Raw genomic sequence first — 19,916 nt, forward strand, 5'->3', positions numbered from 1 at the left:
CAGAGCATGGAGTCAGCACAGCGACAGCAAAATCGAAGCATGTAGTCGATTTCAAATGCATTTGTATGTGGCGTGTTTTTAATTCACCATTCGATAGGGTGTTCTCCTCAACAACAGAAAGCTAACAAAATGATGTGGAGGACTGCCATCTGCACCGTCGACCCTACTTGAAGTGGAAATAAAGCCAGAACTTAAAGAAGAAGAAGCAAAGTAGAACGCTGCCAACAATAGGTGTCAGAAGGAAATAAAAAATAAACAGCCCAAATGTACAGTAATAGGCCTAGTGAACTTGTGTTAAGCAAATGATTTGAAAACTGAACTGTTTTGATCTTCAATTCTGTTGAATACCACTATAATTTTCAAGACCATTTGGCTAAAGATGAAAACGATATATTTTTTGATACCTTTGCTGGACATGATTTTTGCATCTACATGTTAGGTTCTTTAGTTTTCTTTGGTGGCAGCAGACTTTGATGACCTTTTTGTCTTTCGCTGCCATCCTTGCTGTGCGAATGAGTTATGTTTATTGTGTTGTGTGTATTTTTGTTTTTTCGCCAGAAGTAAAATTAATTAAACTGAACTGAACAATCAGATTGACCAACCCTTTCAACAATTTTATTCCTATACTTTGCACTTCCTTACAAAATTTTAAAAGATTTCATTTCAAAAGTTTTTGTGCCTGTAATCAATAAATGTCATCAAATGCATATTCGACAAACTCAGAAAGCACGAAGACAACTTCTGGCTTTATGGCTACTCCAGGATGCGTTTGACCTAAAACAACATAATTTGGTAACCGCAAACTTTCCTTCATGCCTTGATCTTGACAGCAGCTGTTTGCCGTAGATTTATGTGATGGAAATTTTGTTGTCGTGCTAGGTCAGATAAAATAATGAAATAAAAGCAACGAAATATTGAAAGTGACTTCAACACCTAGTCGACAAATTATGTCAAGTGTTTGATGTATTAATTTTTTAATGATATTTTTAAGTTGAAGTGAAATGTGCTAACTCCTTTCAGTTTGGACGCGACCATTAACGACAAGATAGTTGTTGAAGTTATTCAAAAGAGCACATAGCTCTGCAATGTAGGTTTGTTTTTTCTGAGCATAATATCTCTACTGTACATTGGAGCAAGCCATCAAATAAAAGGATGTTGCAAAATAAAGGAAGCAAATTGTACGTTTATGTGAAGGTGGAAAACTGTTGCGTTGCGTGAGTCAAGCTTGATAAAAAAATCCTCCTTTCCGTTGTTGCAAAAGTGTGGGAGGCAGTTAAAATTTCCGTTGTTTTGTGCACGTGTTTTCTAAGCAATGTAACGCAACCATAACGCTCAATCTTGAGACAGTTAATTGAGATTAAGTTCTTGACTAGAAAAATTGTTTAGAAATTTACTTTTGTCTATGCACAAAAATCAAACGTTACTTTACGGTAACATATCGTTCTTAAAGAAACAAACCATGAGTGCAGAGGATATCGCTTCCTCCTGCATCAGCAACCAGTCACTGTGAGACTTATCCAGGCAGCAAACATAAAGTAATTTAATTTGGTAAGTAATTTTGCACTACCTTAATTTGCAGTTTGCAAGAAATTTTTAAAAAAATGGTTATTTTCTTAAAAGCAAGTTTTTTGATTATTTTGCTATTTGCTTACGATGAGTGTCAATCATCGGGAACTGGCAACACTTATGCCGGCCAACCAACCTTTATTTGCAATGCTGGTGGGCACGGTGGGTCAGTTGGTCAACCACCTGTCCATTCAAATGGCAATATTGCCCAGGGACGTCCCGGTAAGACTGGAATAAAGGGCGTTCTCGGGGCCAAAGGACAAAAAGTAAGTGTTGAATTTTGTAAGGCGATATAGGCCTACAAAGTATTGTCCCTTTTTTAGTCGCATCCATGCTTTTGCCAAGTGATCCTATGTTTCAGGCCGGAAATTTAATTTTGTGTCATGTAAACTAATAAGTATTAATGAGTTGATACATTACTTCAAGTCTTTATAGTGTACATCTGCCCGATAGCTTAGTTGATTCAGCATCTAACTTTTTGCACGAAGTATATCCCCAAGATGAAGAGGAGCTAGTTCGACTCTCGAGGTGTGCGCTTGAATAACGCATTTCAAGCACATCTCCCCGTTTAGCGTCGCCTAGTGGAAGGAATAAATTCACAGATCAGAAAACCTTGTCAATCTCAGTAACCGGGCATGCGTCAGCTGTTCAGGTGACACTGTGTCAGCCCTTCAACTGGCGATGTGTTTAGCTGACGCTGTGTCAGTCCGTCAGCGGTTCAAAGCCCTTTAAACTATGCAAACCACGTAAGTATAAGTAGGCCTTTGCTAACCGCCAAGAATATCCATTGGGATGTTTCAGAAGATGAAGATTAAAACTAACCAAGAAATAGTTGTCTTCTCAAAAACACTGTCACCTTTCTGTGTAGGATGGTGACTTTATCTTGTAGAGCTCACTGTCAATCGGCCACGTTTTCAAATCTTTGTTCGTTCGGACTCAGTGCAGTGTAATTTCAATCATTGAAATTTTTCAGGGAGAGCAAGGAACTCCAGAAGATGTCAGCGAAAGATTACGAAAGCTTGAAAACCAATTAGAAGAATTTCAATGTAAATAAATATTTGTAAAAGCAATATTACAATAACCCATTTTCAAAACAAAACTACCTAACTTCAATTAATCAAGAATTGCGGTGTAAATCTTTGTTGTAAATGGTCTACGAAAATAACTCAGAATTGAAATTAAGTATCTTAAAATCTCACATAGCTTACGCTTCGAAAAACCAGCCAGTTTTTATTTACGTTACTTTTGTGTACTACAAATATATGAGTATACGTTTTCACCCGAGTCGGTTTAATTTAATATACAGAAGCTAAAAATCTATTTAGATCATTTACAGTAGGCTGCATTTCAAATCGTTTCTATTTAAACTTATTGAAACAGGGTAAGCTCTATTAAAAATAGTTTTTTATAAATAAACCTCAAAGAAAATTAATGATGGTTTAGCCTGGTTGATCAAAATTTAATTTTTGCTTGTAAGTTATAAATTTGAACTAATTTGCATGAAAATAAATTAATCTGCATTGTAAGACACGCAACTGAATAGTTTATGTAGTAGAGAAGCGTTTCTCAAAGTTGGTGAAATCGCCCCCCTGGGGGCGATTTTGAGCGCCAGGGGGGCGATCGGGGGGCGAAAACACTCGAAGGGGGCGAATTTATCAAACTACCAATAACAGTCCAACGCGGTAACAACAGTCCAACGCGCAAACAATTTACTGCAAATAGATGATTCCACCTTGACCGACAATGTAGAAAACAAGAAGAAATGACTTTTGCGCTCAGTCTTCCTACAGACATTCAGGCACCAAGCATCTTTGATGCAGTGAAAAACTTCTACGAAGAGAAGGGGATTCCACTGAAGAATATTCTACAATGCGCAACTGATGGTGCTCTGGCAATGGTTTGAAAGCATCGAGGGTTTATTGCACTGATGAAAAGAGCAATTCCTGGACTTATTGCAATACATTGTGTAATTCATCGTCAGCATTTAGTTGCCCGTAAGCTCTGTCCTGAACTGCATGAATCACTGAATATTGTGATAAAATGCGTCAACAAGAAAGATAAAAGCGCAGGTCAAAATGTCTTAACTCAGTTTCCCAATTTGAGCGAGAGTGTTATTACAGAAGAACAACGGCAAAAATACTGCTCACATTTAGACATGCTTCATAAAGACATGAAACTTCGCTTTCCAGATCTCGTGGACCTCCATGTTCCAAACTGGGTGGTACAACCATTTTCTACCGAACCTACAGACAAACTGTAGAAGTGGAACTTCAAGAGCAGTTCATTGATATGCAAACAGATGATGAGTCAAGAGTGAAATTCAGAAATGATCAATGCGATTTGTTTTGGTGCTAGGTTTCTGGCAAATATGAGCTTCTCTGGAAAGAAGCTAGAATGTGGATTTTGTCGTTTCCTACTGTATGGTTGAAAAGGGGTTTTCGGCTGTGGCATTGATGATTTCAAAGCAAAGAAACGCTTGCTAGTTCATAAACGGGTGATCTTCGACTCTATCTTACGAAGATGTCGCCAAACATTTCAAACCTTTGTAAAAATTCCCAAAACTACATTTGTCTATCACTCTATTATCAATGTTTGTTTTACTTGACAGAATTAGGGGGCGAAGTTTTATTTCAATAACGAAAAAGGGGCGATGGACAAAAAAAGTTTGAGAAACACTGTGCTACAGTGAGCATAATTGTTTGGGTTAGACGTATTTCAAAGATGCTTCCTGCGTTTACTTGATTTGTGCTACAAAAGTTTATACCTCCATCAACATATAACATATGCTTCATTATCTACAAATTCAACTTACCTCTAACTAATGTTTTCAGCACTACAAACGTTATCTCCCGTTGTAGACGAGTGGCTTAATATAAGACCGAAACAAAGTGGCTCTCCAGACATTTAACTGATGATTTCAGCACTATAAGCATTCTCGTCTATAATAGACTAATATTTAATTTATGGTTGAAGCATCGTTGCCACCAAAGTCATGTGACTACATCAATGGAACATCTGACCAATCAGGAGTCTACTTGATATCACCTGACAGTTCAATCGTGACGCCGTTTTATGTTCATTGCAACTTCGCTGGAACAACCACAGGTAAGATGCTAAACAAAGTATTGCTATATATTACACTGGGGAACAATTTTGAAAAAATTTTTTGTTGACTTTGATTTTGCACTTGATTTAGGCTAATTCCGGTGTGCTGATTTCAAAAATGCCGCCATTTTTCTTCTATCACGTCAAGTTTTTGCTCTACAGCATACATCCAAAATATGCAACTTTTCACGAGTTTAACTGTAGCCTATTGCTTTTCCATACGTAATAGGAATGCACAAGCTAGGCCTAATCATACAGTAGGTTATATACAAGGAGGGTCAACTGAATTATTAAGCAAAAAAGGCACAGGCATCGATTTAGGTCCATGATATTTCCCCCTTTTTTGGTTGGAGGATGCAAGCATCCAACGAAACTAGATTAGAATGGTAAAATTGAAGTTAGTTACTTTCCACTTTCAACCATGTATGTATAGGCTACTACATGTTTGTTTGTTAGAATACTATCTTGTCTGCGAATGCGTCTGCTGTTTTTCGTCGTCAGTGTCTAAATAGCCCGGATTCCTTTTGCTATATTTGTGGCAGTTTTACTATTCCTAGCCAAAAAAAAGACGTCAGTGCATTTGTCAAACAAACCTACTTTGCATATTTTAAAATAAAACATGGTGATCAAGATAAGTCTTGGGCACCCCACAAGGCATGCAAGCAATGTATCGAGAGTTTGCGGATGTAGACCAAGGGAAGACGTGAAAAATTGGCATTCGGTATAGCCTACACTGTAAATGAAAAAGGTTCGTTTAGGGTTCTTTTTTCGAGAAAAACCCTAGGCTTAGGGTTCTTTTAACAAAAAAGGTTCTTTATTGCAAAAAGAACCCTTTGCTTGCCAAAAGAACCCTAAGCCTCTAGGGTTCTTTTTCGAAACTTGTTTCGAAAAGAACCCTGCAGAAAGGTTCTTTTCGAAAAGTTTTTTTTAATACTCATGGTTTGGCGAGAGCCTAAAGATCGTTACACAGACTGTTACTTTTGCTTGGTGCAAACTTCAGGGTATAGGCTATAAAAAGAAAAACAAACGTAAAATTGAGTATCCAAGTCTTCCATCAGCTATACGTCCAGTGCCTCATTCAGTTGAAATCCCAGTTCCAGTTATCGTTCAAACACCTACGCTCGAAGATTTGGATCATGATGAATGTTTTAGTGATGGCAGGCCTAATGATGAAGATGATTCAGAACGTGGAGTATTCTATCAACATGAGTAGAATGATTTGGCACGAGATTTGGAACTAGGAAAAAAAGCTTCGAAACTCTTAGCATCCAGACTAAATGAGAAAAAATTACTTGGAATAAGAGCAAAGGTATCATACTTTCGATCGAAAGAAAGTGCGTTTTTACCGTACTTTCGAAGTGACAGTAGCTTTGTGACCGAAATTTGACCTTAAACCTGGTGATCCCAATATTTTACATAAGCCACTTGTTGACAGAGAAAATTATTTTCCCACCTCTGCATATAAAGCTCGGCCTAATGAAGCAATTCGTTAAAGCATTGTCAACCGAAAGCAGCTGTTTCAATTCCCTCGTTTTGGCTTTTCCTGGCCTGTCAATACAAAAAACTAAGACTGGTGTATTTGATGGATCACAAATTCGGCAACTCATCAAAGATGAACGTTTCAGTGGTTCAATGTCAGAGTTGGAAGAAAATGCGTGGATATCATTTAAAAACTTTGTCAAGGGATTTATTGGGAATACACAGGCAGAGAATTATATCGAAATTGTTCAGAAGCTATTGGAAAGCTACAAAGAACTCGGCTGCAACATGAGCATCAAGATCCATTTTTTGCATAGCCATCTTGCTAATTTCCCGGAAAACCTTGGTGCGGTCAGCGATGAGCAAGGAGAAAGATTCCACCAAGATCTGAAGGTGATGGAGGAAAGACATCGGGGAAGATGGAACTTGCATATGCTGGCTGACTATTGTTGGAGTATTAAGCGAGACTGCCCATAGCTTGAACATGCCAGGAAAAGCTACAAGCGTAAATTTTTGCCCTAAAACTCGCTCTTTATTTGTCTTGCACAAGCACTATCCGTTTTAAGGAACAAAATATTGCGGTACAAATGTTTATTTGAAAACCATGGAGTTACTTTCGATTGCTTGTAGTTCTTAAAACGTTTTATACAATAAACGCAGATGTCTCAAATGTTGTACTTTTTGTGGGTTATGAGTCAAAGTGGTGGGTGCCTAGCTCAAAAACTTGACGTGATAGAGAAAAACTGATGTCATTTTTGGATTCAGCGCCCAAAAGTTAGTCAAAAACAATTGTTAGATCAAAGTCAACAAAAATTGTGTTCCCTTGTGTTATTCTAAATCAAGCAATCGTCTAAAATACGGTAAATACCCTCAATAACAGATTGATAGCATCAAAAGTTATCCCTATTATGCGTCAGAAAATGAAACAGTTACTATCACAATAATCTTAACAGCTTATTTAGTTTTCACAGGATCCTCAAAAAGTTCTGAAAAACAAGTAAAAAAATACGCCGGTATCACTGGCTAAAACTATTTGATGAAAACATGAATAAGCTTTACTTTGTTCACAATCAAAACTTCAAATCAAATAATTTTCGCAAAAGCGTCAAAGCTAAAAAGTTCAGTTGGGTTTATGCAACAACGCAATAGCCTTAAAGGGATACTTAAGGAAAAACCTGACTTGGCGATTTTCCACGTTCTTTGTGTTTAACTTGCTACCATAAAACGATTTTCAATAAAATTTTGCCCCATTGCGGTCTGATCAGCACTCCGCGCGTACTTTTGTCAGAGCTTTCAAAGCCAGAATGGGCCTGAGCAGCGAAGCGTGCGACTGTACTGTACAGTCTACCTCAGTGTTTCTCAAACTTTTTTAGTCCATCGCCCCCTTTTCGTTATTGAAATAAAATTTCTCCCCCCTAATTCTGTCAAGTAAAATAAACATTGATAATAGAGTGATAAACAAATTTAGTTTTGGGAATTTAATCAACGAAATTGACAGTAACATGATAATGTTCAATGGGATGGATAAGCTTGGCGACTTTTACAAAGGTTTGAAATGTTTGGCGACATCTTCGTAAGATAGAGTTGAAGATCACCCGTTTAATGAACTAGCGAGCGATTTTTTTGCTTTGAAAGCATCAATGTCACAGCCGAAAACCCTTTTTCATTCATATATGAAGTAGGAAACGACAAAATCCACATTCTAGCTTCTTTCCAGAGAAGCTAATATTTGCCAGAAACCTGGCACCAAAACAAATCGTATCGATCATTTCTGAATTTCACTCTTGACTCATAATCTGTTTGCATATCAATGAACTGCTCTTGAAGTTCCACTTCTACAGTATGTCTGTAGGTTCGGTAGAAAATGGTTGTAGCCTACCACCCAGTTTGGAACATGGAGGTCCACGAGATCTGGAAAGCGAAGTTTCATGTCTTTATGAAGCATGTCTAAATGTGAGCAGTATGTTTTCCGTTGTTCTTGTGTTATAACATTCTCGCTCAAATTGGGAAACTGAGTTAAGACATTTTGACCTGCGCTTTTATCTTGTTGTCGCATTTTATCACAATATTCAGTGATTCATGCAGTTCAGGACTGAGATTCCGGGCAACCAAATGCTGACGGTGAATTACAGTGTAATTCATGCATGCACAACATACGGCATGCACAACACAACAATAATTATTACACAATGTATTGCAATAAGTCCATGAATTGCTCTTTTCATCAGTGCAATGAACCCTCGATGCTTTCCAACCATTGCCAGAGCACCGTCAGTTGCGCATTAGGGTGGGCCGTTTTTGACTTTTTTTCGAAATTCAAAAACGGCTAGTCATAAAAAGTGGCACATGCATGAAAAAATTACTTGTGCAAAATTTCATCAGTTTGGGGGTGCATCTTCTGCCCCCGCAGGGGGGTCAAACTTTCAATTTTTTGAAAAAAAATGGGAAATTTCACTTTCCGTTTTAACATAATTTTTTTTGTAATTTTTCTACTGGCTAGTTATAAATTGTAAGTGGGATGTACCCAGAACTTTCATATTATGTAAAGGCATGTTCGAAGCATAAGGTTTACTGCCCCCGCATCGACGACCAAAATGTTGAATTTTCACCAATTTGAGATGCTATTTTGTCATTGCTCAATAAACAAACTTGTTGCAAAAGGGCGAGATGGTGTTAACGCTGTACGCTCATTTATGTTCTGTCCATTAACTTTGCAGGATGATACGAATGAGATACGAACATCAGTACATATTTATGATAAAAAGTTACAAAAAATAAAAAATAACCTTTTGAAGTCAAATTCTAGAGGTGGGCCTAAATTTCAGCAAAATTTGGACCAAATGAAAGAATCTGCAAAGCAAAAATATTTGAAATCGGTTGTTGTAGCCTGAGTGTTCCAATTTTCTGCAATGTACTTGCCCGCAGAAAAATCGTGTCCCTGTTACAGCACAACAATTCCTTCTTGATCAAAGAACAACTCGCATAATGGTGATTGATAAACATGATAAATCGGCCACAAAATCTTATTTTAATCGTTTTCAGAGGAGAGTCGCAAGATCAGAAGAATTCCGTTCTTTACGTGAAGACCCAGGAGCAGGCACAAGTAGCACTTTGGTTAAAACACCTTTAACTTCTTATTCAAGCTCAGAAACTTTGTCATCCAATGAAGAACGCTGCGAAGATTTTGATCATCAACCCAGTTTTGCCTCGGAAAACCCCAGAAAAAGCAAGGTTACTTCCAGTTTAGTAGTATTTGCTGAATCATGCGATCGTACTGGTATTTCAGATAGGTCTGCAGCACTTATTGCTTCATCATTTCTACAAGATGCTGGAGTTGTAACGTATAGCGAATCTCAATCAGTCATAGATAAAAGCAAAGTGAGAAGAGCGAGGAAAAAATGAGGTTTACAACTCAAATGGAAAGTAGGCCTATCATGTGCATAACTTTGCAAAGCATATATTTTGATGGCCGAAAAGATTAAACCATCAAACAAAATGAAATTGCTGGGCGACTTCGAAAACATTTCGCAGTTGAAGAGCACAATACTTTACTTGAGGAGCCAAGTTCTCATTTCATTGGTCATTTTACTGCAGCCAACTGATCTAATGTGTCAATAGCTACCGGGATTCTTGAATATCTTGGATCCAATAAAATTAGCTACGATAATGTAATGGCAATTGGATGCGATGGAACCGCAATAATCACAGGTCAAAAAGGCGTCGTGATAAAGCTCCTGGAAGATCATTTCCAAAATCCACTTTAATGGTTAATATGCCTACTCCATAGTAATGAATTGCCTCTTAGGCATCTTATAAAAGATATGGCAATACTAGCAGACATGATAGCTTCACTGGGCCCATTACAAAGCAGCTATAGCCACTGTCACACAAGTAGATGTTGTAAAATATAAAGCATTTCCGGCGCCAGAGATTGAAGTTGATGAAAATGACCTCAGCACTGACCAAAAATATTTTCTACACATGCACAGAGTAGTGAAAAGTGGAGATATATCAATTCATTTCGCATAAAGGAGTCCAGGTATGATAAACCACTCAAGATGGTTGAACACAGCCAACAGAATTCTACGTTTATATGTTGCATCTAACGCGTCAGCTGTATTGGTGCGGAACGAGTGGACTATATTATGAATGTTTATATTCTAGTATGGTTTGCCATAAAAAGGAAAGCAATTTCACTAATGGCCAAAAACATTTCTTTAAAATTCTACACTCTGCTCAGAAGCTATCGAATAAAGCTCGCAATATCCTCAACAAAGTAATATAGAGGAATGCGTTTTATGCCCATTCTGAAAACATTCTGATTGCAATCATATGTTATACCAAAGAGTATGTAAGGAAACTAGGATGGAGAAGAATTTTCAATTCAAGAATATTATCACCTCCCAGCACTCTTCAGCAAAAACTTACCTTGTCAATATTGCAGTTCAGTTCCGAACGTTACTTTGAGATGATAGACTGGCAAAATATTCCAGTTACGGAACCCCCAGCGATGCGTGGTGTTGACAGCAATGTGATAAAAGAGCACATCAAAACAAAGATGCCTTCACAACAGTTGTTTTCTACGTTTTCTCTGCCACACACAACAGATGCTCATCACATCTGGTGGACAGCGTTGAAAGAGATGGGTAGCCTACATTAAATCAATATTACAATCAAGAAAAAAAATTCCTAGGTTCTAGTCGAAACAAGATTTTATGATTCATTAGACTTCAGCCAGAACTAAATTTGAGCAAAATCTGGGGAACTGGCTAAAAGACCTTGTTGTTTGTTGTATTTTTGACACAATTTCGTTTTTTTTTTTGTTAACACAAGTTCTTTTTTATCGTTACATTGCTGTCAAACAAAGTTTACTCTTGTATGTGGTTCTGTAGTAGCCTATCAAGTGAGCGTTTAATGGTTTGTAAATGACAAATTTGTGTAAACAAAATCATGATAACAATTCACGTGGAACTGTACAGTACATTCCATTCATGGAACCTGCAAATCATATTGCTTTTATTCTGAAGTAAATTATAGGATTGCGTTTTATAGCTGCAACTGATCAAACGTAGCCTACTATTGTTTTTAATTTAAGCAAGACTACGTCTTATAGTTTGTCAGTTCGTATCATCCTGCAAAGTTAATGGACAGAACATAAATGAGCGTACAGCGTTAACACGATCTCGCCCTTTTGCAACAAGTTTGTTTATTGAGCAATGACAAAATAGCATTTCAAATTGGTGAAAATTCAGCATTTTGGTCGTCGATGCGGGGGCAGTAAACCTTAAGCTTCGAACATGCCTTTACATATGAAAGTTCTGGGTACATCCCACATACAATTTATAACTAGCCAGTAGAAAAATTATAAAAAAAATTATGTTAAAACGGAAAGTGAAATTTCCCATTTTTTTTCAAAAAATTGAAAGTTTGACCCCCCTGCGGGGGCAGAAGATGCACCCCCAAACTGATGAAATTTTGCACACGTAATTTTTTCATGCATGTGCCACTTTTTATGACTAGCCGTTTTTGAATTTCGAAAAAAAGTCAAAAACGGCCCACCCTATTGCGCATTGTAGAATATTCTTCATTGGAACCCCTTTCTCTTCGTAGAAGCTTCTCAGTGCATTAAAGATGCTTGATGCCCGAATATCTGCAGGAAGACTGAGGGCAAAAATCATTTCTTCTTGTTTTCATATTATGAACAAAACGCACATATCCAAGCAGCAGCAAGCAGCAGCAATACATTGTCGGTCAAGTTGGATTCATTTATTTGCAGTAAATGCGGTTTGTGCGTTGAACTGTTATTAGCGCGTTGGACTGTTATTGGTGGTTTGATAAATTTGCCCCCTTCGAGTGTTTTCGCCCCCCGATCGCCCCTTTGACTTTTTCGCCCCCTGACGCTCGAAGGAAAAAACATGTATGCAGTGGTATCTGGTATGCAGTGGTATCTGGTATGCAGTCGCCGAACTAGCACCTTGTCCTATCATCAGTCGCACCTTTTCGCACTCATACGATACACTCTGCGCATGACTTGCGATGGTGGATGACATGGGCTATGGTTTTCGGCGGTGCTGCAACTCTCACCTATGCCTCCTCGTAGTTGGTAGCGTACACCAACGTGGCATACCCTGGATACTGGTCTCGACTGACTTGCTAAACTAGGTGAGGGGTGCGGTTCTCTCATAAACTGGGAAGCCGTTAAGAGAGAAGTAACCTCTCAGTACGTGAAGACTAGAGCGGCGTGAGGAAGCGGAAGAACTCTATGTCAACGGTTTCTCTGGCGCGTATAGCACCACGACTAGCGGTAAATCTAGTGTCGGGTTGTCAGCGACTAATCTGTCAACAATCTCTTTGAATGGTAGCGCACGCCAATTCATATAAGAGTGTATTTTGACCGTTTACAAACTGGCTGCCACAAGGAACGTCTCCCTTGTTTCTATGTGCGTAAAATCTAGAAGGTTATTTACACTTTCTAGTAGAGCTAGCAGCTTGGCTCTGAGGGCGGGACTCGAGGCGCTAAGACAACCGACCAGCTGCAAACCTCAAGACGGAAAGTAACGGAAGCCTACCGTCTTTACTACTCTTCCAAGAAAACTATGATGACACACAACAAAAGATTGAACACTAAAGCTGTGAAGATACTTCAGGTGTCAAATGCTGGAAGTGTCTCAGCCGGTAGGGACCGACGTGCACGGAGCAAGGCGTCACCCAATCGTCATTCAGCGACTTCCCGCACCGACCAAAGAATCAAAATAGCAACGTGGAATGTCAGAACCCTCGCAAAACCTGGACGATTAGAAAACCTACTCCAAGAACAGAAGCGCATGGGTATTTCCATTATGGGAATAAGTGAAATGCGTTGGAAAGGAGCTGGTAAGAGCATTCGGGATGGATACACCATCATTCATTCCGGCGGTAACAAGGCCATGTACGGAATTGGTATGATCATTGACCAAGCAATAGCAAAGTGCATTGCGGGATACTGGGCACTTTCTGACCGTATCTTACTCGTTAAATTAAATGCAAAGCCCTTCAATCTATCAATTATACAGGTGTATGCACCAACATCATCAGCAGAACCGAAAGTTCTTGAAGAATTTTATCGCCAACTAGACACCGCCAAACAACATTGTAAAAAACGAGAAATTACGATCGTTATGGGCGATATGAATGCCAAAGTAGGCGAAGGACGATACGGAGATGTTATCGGGCCGTATGGCCTTGGTATCATGAATGAACCTGGCGAAACCTGGGAAAATTGGTGCAATGCGAACGAACAGACTGTAATGAACACATGGTTCCGTAATCACCCGAGAAGACTTTGGACATGGAAAAGCCCCGCAGGCAATATCAAAAATCAAATTGACTATGTCACTATAAACAAGCGTTTCAGAAGCGCTATCTCGAACTGTCGAGCGCTCCCGGGCGCAGATTGTAACAGCGACCACAACCCCGTGGTAGCCACGCTCCGGGTAAAACTAGGCAAGAACTCAATAAACAAACAACAAAACTCTCCAAAATTAGACTACGAGCAGTTATTGTCAAACTCCCAATTACAATCCGACTACAATGTAGAGGTCAAGAACAGGTACGCTGCCCTGTGTGACTCAACTATGAATAAAGAAAGCTCTGACGACTTGTCTTCAAAATGGACAGCTCTTCGTACCGCCATCACAGAATCGGCCAAAGCAGTTATACCGCACAAAGCAAAAGCTGCCAATCAAGTATGGATGACCGACGAAGTTCTAAAGCTCATGGATAAGAGAAGAGAATCGAAGAAAGATCTGAAAAATTTCAACTCATTAAATAAGGAAATCAAAACTCGATGTAAGCAACTGAAAGAACGATGGTGGAATCAACAGTGTGACGAGATTGAGCGTAGACCATCCATTGCTCACACCCAAGTGAAGAAGATGCAAAAGAACTCTGTGCACTCCTGCACAGGCTGCATCAAAGCCAAGAACGGTAACATCTTGCTGGAAAAGGATGAAATCCTCGAGAGATGGGCTGAATATATCAGAGACTTGTTCGACGATGCTCGTGGAAACAAACTTGCGATATCGAAAGAGATGGATGGACCACCGATTCTAGAAAGTGAAATACGTCACGCTATAAAGAAAGCCAAATTGAAAAAAGCTCCAGGTCCTGACGCTGTGCATACAGAAACCCTTAAGATTTTAGACGATTTTGGAATAAAAAAGTTGACTGAAATCGCGAATGAGATTTATGACAGCGGAAAAATTCCGGAGGACCTATTACAATCGATCGTCATCACATTACCGAAGAAACCCGGGGCGATTGATTGCGAACTACACCGCACAATCAGTCTAATGAGTCATATCACCAAAATTTTTCTGACTGCTTTACTCCATCGACTACGCAGATGCATCAATCCCGAAATCTCAGATGTGCAGTGCGGATTTGTGAAAGACAAAGGAACTAGAAACGCCACATTCCTAATAAGAACACTTGCTGAGAGGTCGATAGAACACAGGGAAGACCTGTACCAACATAGTTTACCAACATAGAAGACCTAATTTACTCAACATAGTCATTAAGCAAAGTGAGAACCTTGGACTTAATTTGAACGCAACAAAAACCTTCTGCATGACCATCTCATCAAAAGAAATAACTCCAGTATGCACTATCAAAATACAAAATACAACAGTCTCACAAGTAAATAGTTTCAACTATCTGGGTTCTATGGTCACTTCGAATGGTCGATGCTGGAGCGACGTAAAATCGAGAATTGCACAATCCAAACAAGCTTTCATCAAAATGGACAAAATTCTGAAATCTAATTCAATCTCTCTAAACACTAGAATAAGAATTTTACATGTGTACATTTGGTCAGTTCTGCTATATGGCTGTGAATCCTAGACTGTATGCCCGAAGATAGAGAAGAAGATCAACAGTGCTGAAATTTGGTTCATTCGTAGAATGATGGGAATTAACTGGATGGATAAAATCTCTAACGAAAAAGTGTGGAGACGCTCTGGGTGCACCCCTGGCGTCCTCATCAAAACCATCAAAAAAGGGCAAATGACATTTATCGGGCATGTCTACCGCAAACGCGGAATTGAACACTCGGCAATGATGGGGCGATTTCCTGGTCAGAGGCACCGGGGACGTCCACGTTTGGAAATCTTCAAAAATCTTTCAACATGGACAAACCAAAATTTTGAAAACCTAATTAGAAGTATGGACAATCGATCGTTGTGGAGACTCACTGTAGCCGACGCCTTATTCAGGCATGACCGATGATGATGATGATGATGACGCTCGAAATCGCCTCCAGGGGGGCGATTTCGCCCACTTTGAGAAACACTGGTCTACGTAACAAAAAACGAGCAATCAGCTGATCATGCAACAGTTGTTACTGTCGGCGATTTAACTGTAGGCTATGTATGTATGTACATCAAAACATCAGATTTCAACGTCAAAACATCAGACAGTTTGCTCAAAACCTCAGATCTGATGTTGAAACATCAGATGTGGTAACGTGGCTTTTGTTATTGTTATCTTTTGTGACGTATTCTCGAGCTGTGTTTGCACTTTTTGGTCATTTTGAAAAAAAATGATAGAAACATTGGAGTTTGGGCCTTGCCAGCGCCATTGAAAACAATTTTTTTTCGGTAATTTTTTTTTGAAATGTATTCTTAACTGTTCAGCTTACGCATTTTAATGCTTAATTCCCGTTTGAAAATTTCATTTAGTATGTCTTTAAAGCCATCGTGATTGCAAAATAATACAAATCTACATTTTGTGTCCAAACGCAAGCGTGTGTTTGTTTTTGCAGCTAAAATAAAGTGAATTATTGCATTTTTGTTTATTTCGGTTTAATCCAAAATGAAACATCCTGAGTCTCAAAAAGATTTTTCACGAAAACTTTCCATCTATTTTGTCTGTAAGGCCTGGATTTAATGCTCGCTTTTGATCTAACAAATATATAGAAATAATACACAGTCGTTAAACACACTGAGTGTTGTTATGTGACGAAACCACAACGTTCCCATAATATGACGTTCTTACATTTCAGAGACCATCATCTCACACGACAGTACGAATGAGATTAGTGTTGCCAAGTGCCAACCCCATAGATGCTACAAACGGAAAATTAAATATGACGTCGGATTACCTCAAGTGATTGCTTTGATCGAACAATCACAGAGCTGCAGACAATTCATCAAGGTGGGTAGCTCGACATTGCAACTGCGATATTTCTTTTCACATCAAAACTTGAAGTCTGAACCACAGAACTAACAATGAAGAAACGCAATAAATGTTTAACATTTATTTAAATCTGCATCAATATTAACTTAATGGCATTAATCGGTTTGAATATTAATAAGTTTGAGCATTAATAAGAAATATTAAACTTTTTTAGCAGTAGTTGCAATCTTTATATGTAGCTAGCAGTAATTGCTTATTAGTTGCAGTGTTGTAGTAGCAGTAATTTGTAGTAGTAAATAGCAGTAGCAGTAGTTATAGCTAGCACTAGTTGCTAAAAAAACAAGTTTCAACCTTTATCTGATGAAAGTGAAAGCGAAAGTTCAACCCTAATACCATATGTGACTTCATAAGCTTTATTGTGTATGTTATTCGCTTTGTTAATTATTATTTACTTGGTTATAGGTTACTAAAGTTCACATCAAAAATTTTTTGATTTTTCTGCATCAGTTCATTTTTATTGAACAAAATTTGTTTTGAAACCATTTACTGACAATTGGTAAAAATCATAGAACTTTTTCATAGGAGTGGGCAAAACAAATGTTTGTGAACGGTAAAACATTTTTTTCGCGGCTGCATCAACCTTCAACCATGCTAACACATTTCTACTCCACTGCAAATACGAAAGTAGGCCTATGATAGGTCAAAAAATGTGTGGTAAGCCTGCACTTGTACTAATGATTAGCTATGCAAGATCTGCGAGTAAGCTTCACCAATTTTACGTTGTTAAGTTAAAAAAGTTACAATTTTTTAATTGGACAATGAAACGTAAGTTTCTATTGCAAAGTATAAACAGTTGTTAAAAAATGATTTTTAACACTGATGTTTAATTCATTTTTTTCAAAAGTTTGTTTTCATCTTAACTTTTTCTGACTTACCATGTTCCTTATCAATTTAACGTAATGTGGTAAAAGAGCTAACTACGTCATGTGTGTTGTCTTTCAGTATCGATGCCATGCTTCTCTGTTGTTTCAACAATACAACCCAACATACGCTGCCTGGTTGTCACGTGATGGATCAGCACAGATATACTGGGGAGGAGCTACGTCACGTAGGGACGGCTATTGTGCATGTGGAGAAACTGGTGAGATAGTTTCATTATTAAAGGAAACATTTTTGCGATGATGTTGAGATCACCGACGTACAGTTCAAATACAGGAAACAAAATATCAACAACATCAACTCAACTGATGTCAATTTAGAAAAACAGTTCATCTAAATGTTTTTAAGATTATCTACTAAATCAAAATTACGTTACTTTTATGGGTAAACATTTCCCCATTTTCATACGCACGGCAATGCAGATAAGTTTTATACCACACTTTGTAATTCCCGTAGGTCATAGTAAGCTAAACAATTTCAAAGTTAGATTTAAATTTATTCTAATTGTGTAAAACAACAAAGTTTTGTTGTATTTTATTCAAAACAATTTTTCGCGGAACGATTCTCGGCATTTCGTATTTGTTGACCACGTTGCCTTTAACACGGCAACGCACAAAACGTATCAGATTAGATGCAATTTTGAAATCACATATAACCGAAGAATGTCGTGTTCAAATGAAACAATAAATTTTAAAACTTGTTGATATACAATTTCCACAAATTAATCTCATCACAGCCAAAACAAGTTGTCCTGGTTAAAACCAAGTTTGATCAATCGCGATGAAAACTCACCTCTGTTAACGTCAAATTAGGTTTGACACTAATAAAAAAACGATTTAGCTAATTAAATGCAACAGTTGACGGTTTTACTTGGAATAGTTCTACTCGGCTTATAGCCTCATTGGATGAAGCGATGGGATGCAGCATGGCCTACTTGAGATACGGCCTTATATGTCGCATTTTAGAGGCAAAAATTAAGAGGCTGATTGATGCATTTCGCTTTCCAAACAAACATGTGTTTTATAACCCTTCAAACGTTAATATTTGTTGAGGGAGGCATTTGCTGAATATTTCCACAACAAAAAAATGTGCAATATTGCTTCAACGATATAACAATTCAAAGATCTTGGTTCGATTCGCACCAAAGTTATTGTGTCCTTAGATAACACTTTCAAGTACAAGTTCTAAATATTGTCCCTCTCTCTCTTTGTCGAGATAGGATGGAAAATGCCACAAACGACCAAGCCAATCAGTTTTCATAATGTTTATCCAAAAATCCTACATTGTTAATTTTTTGATACATCTTTGCACTGTAAACCAAAACATCAAAAGCACAAACGATGATTTCGCAATGAAATGAACACTGACATATAGAATAATACTCAATGGCCAAAATGGATATTAAAGCATCTCTTTTTAGAACAGACAACACTTGTTAATGACTGAATATTTCTAGTTCTGCTCATTCCAAGTCAGAAGGTTGCATCCTTCTTGTGTAATACGCTTTTCGCCACTTTCACAAATCATTATTATCTATGCATGGTTGACATAATCTATCAAATGGTACCAATTCGGAAGATATCAAAATCAATTGGAAAACTACGATTAAAGGCTTTAATAGGGGGATTCGTCATATATATTGCCCCAACCGCTCTTATTTGAACAGGAAAATAACACGAGATGAGACAAACAATAAAAAAAGGTAAAGGTGAGTGAGTCCCACACTTGAATCCAAACATCGGGAGATGAGAAGATAAGGTTCTCAGTATACTAAGCCCTCAGTACTAACGAGAGTAGGGTGGCCAGTTCATTTCTCTCGGCCGCTTTTACTTCAGCAACTACGCCCACCCAATTTATTACACCCTGGGTGTAGAGGTGAGCGGTGTTTGTCAACAACCAGCATAAGCCGGGAGTCGAACCAGGATTGCATAATTGGAAAGCGAGCGCCTTACCCGCTGCGCTATCCCACCGCCTCACATTTATAAGTCTTTCGTTCTTTGCCGCTTTTTAAATGCTATTACAGCTTCTTTTCTGATAGAACTATTAACAATTTTTTGTTTGTTGTTAAAAAATATGTTGATTACGATTTTTTGTGCGAACTGATTGCCCCAAGTAGAGTGAGCAGCGCAGGTAAAACAAGCATTGTTGCATTGGGTACGCAAAATAAACTGGGCAGCAGCACGAATCGGTATGCTTGGACATTGTTGAAGAAAAGAGTCAGTTGAGTCCAAAACAGCAAAGCAGTGAGAGACATATTGTGCTAATGCTGCAGATGGCACTGTAAGGCCACCACGTGACAGTAAATTAAAATAGGTGTTATTATCTTCATAACTGCCTGAAGATGAGTGAAAACAGGATTGGCAGCTGCTTTTTTCTTTAATCTTCTTGGTTATGTAACCAGCAATAAAGAAAGAAATCTCTTCACTTTCTTTTGTGAGACTAGCTTCCGCAAGTTCGACCGAGTTTTCAAGCAGTAAGCTTTCCAGCGGTTCGAAATTTAATGGAGGATTGTTGATCAGCTCTGGTTCTTGCCAAAAGTTGATATCTTCTTTGATGAGTGATCGGCAAAGTAAATGTTTTTCAGAGTTGGAAACTTCGTTGAAACTGACAAGAAAATGTCCCCCGTTCATTTGTCGATATTGTGAAAACCTTCT

At 38.3% G+C, this 19,916-nt stretch overlaps 1 protein-coding gene across 1 annotated transcript in view; it reads left to right on the forward strand.

Annotated features, from left to right (window-relative positions):
• The window catches only part of LOC145771234 (uncharacterized), a 194,556-nt gene that overhangs the window by 144,329 nt on the left and 30,311 nt on the right, over positions 1–19,916 (forward strand). The window contains exons 4-7 of the mRNA XM_082582969.1: positions 2,559–2,618; positions 4,534–4,671; positions 16,190–16,341; positions 17,326–17,464. Coding sequence (XP_082439095.1) covers positions 2,559–2,618; positions 4,534–4,671; positions 16,190–16,341; positions 17,326–17,464 — 489 coding nt within the window. The remainder of the gene's footprint in view (positions 1–2,558; positions 2,619–4,533; positions 4,672–16,189; positions 16,342–17,325; positions 17,465–19,916) is intronic.

This window comes from Aplidium turbinatum, chromosome 5 (genome assembly GCF_918807975.1).
Source record: "Aplidium turbinatum chromosome 5, kaAplTurb1.1, whole genome shotgun sequence".
NCBI lineage: Eukaryota > Metazoa > Chordata > Ascidiacea > Aplousobranchia > Polyclinidae > Aplidium > Aplidium turbinatum.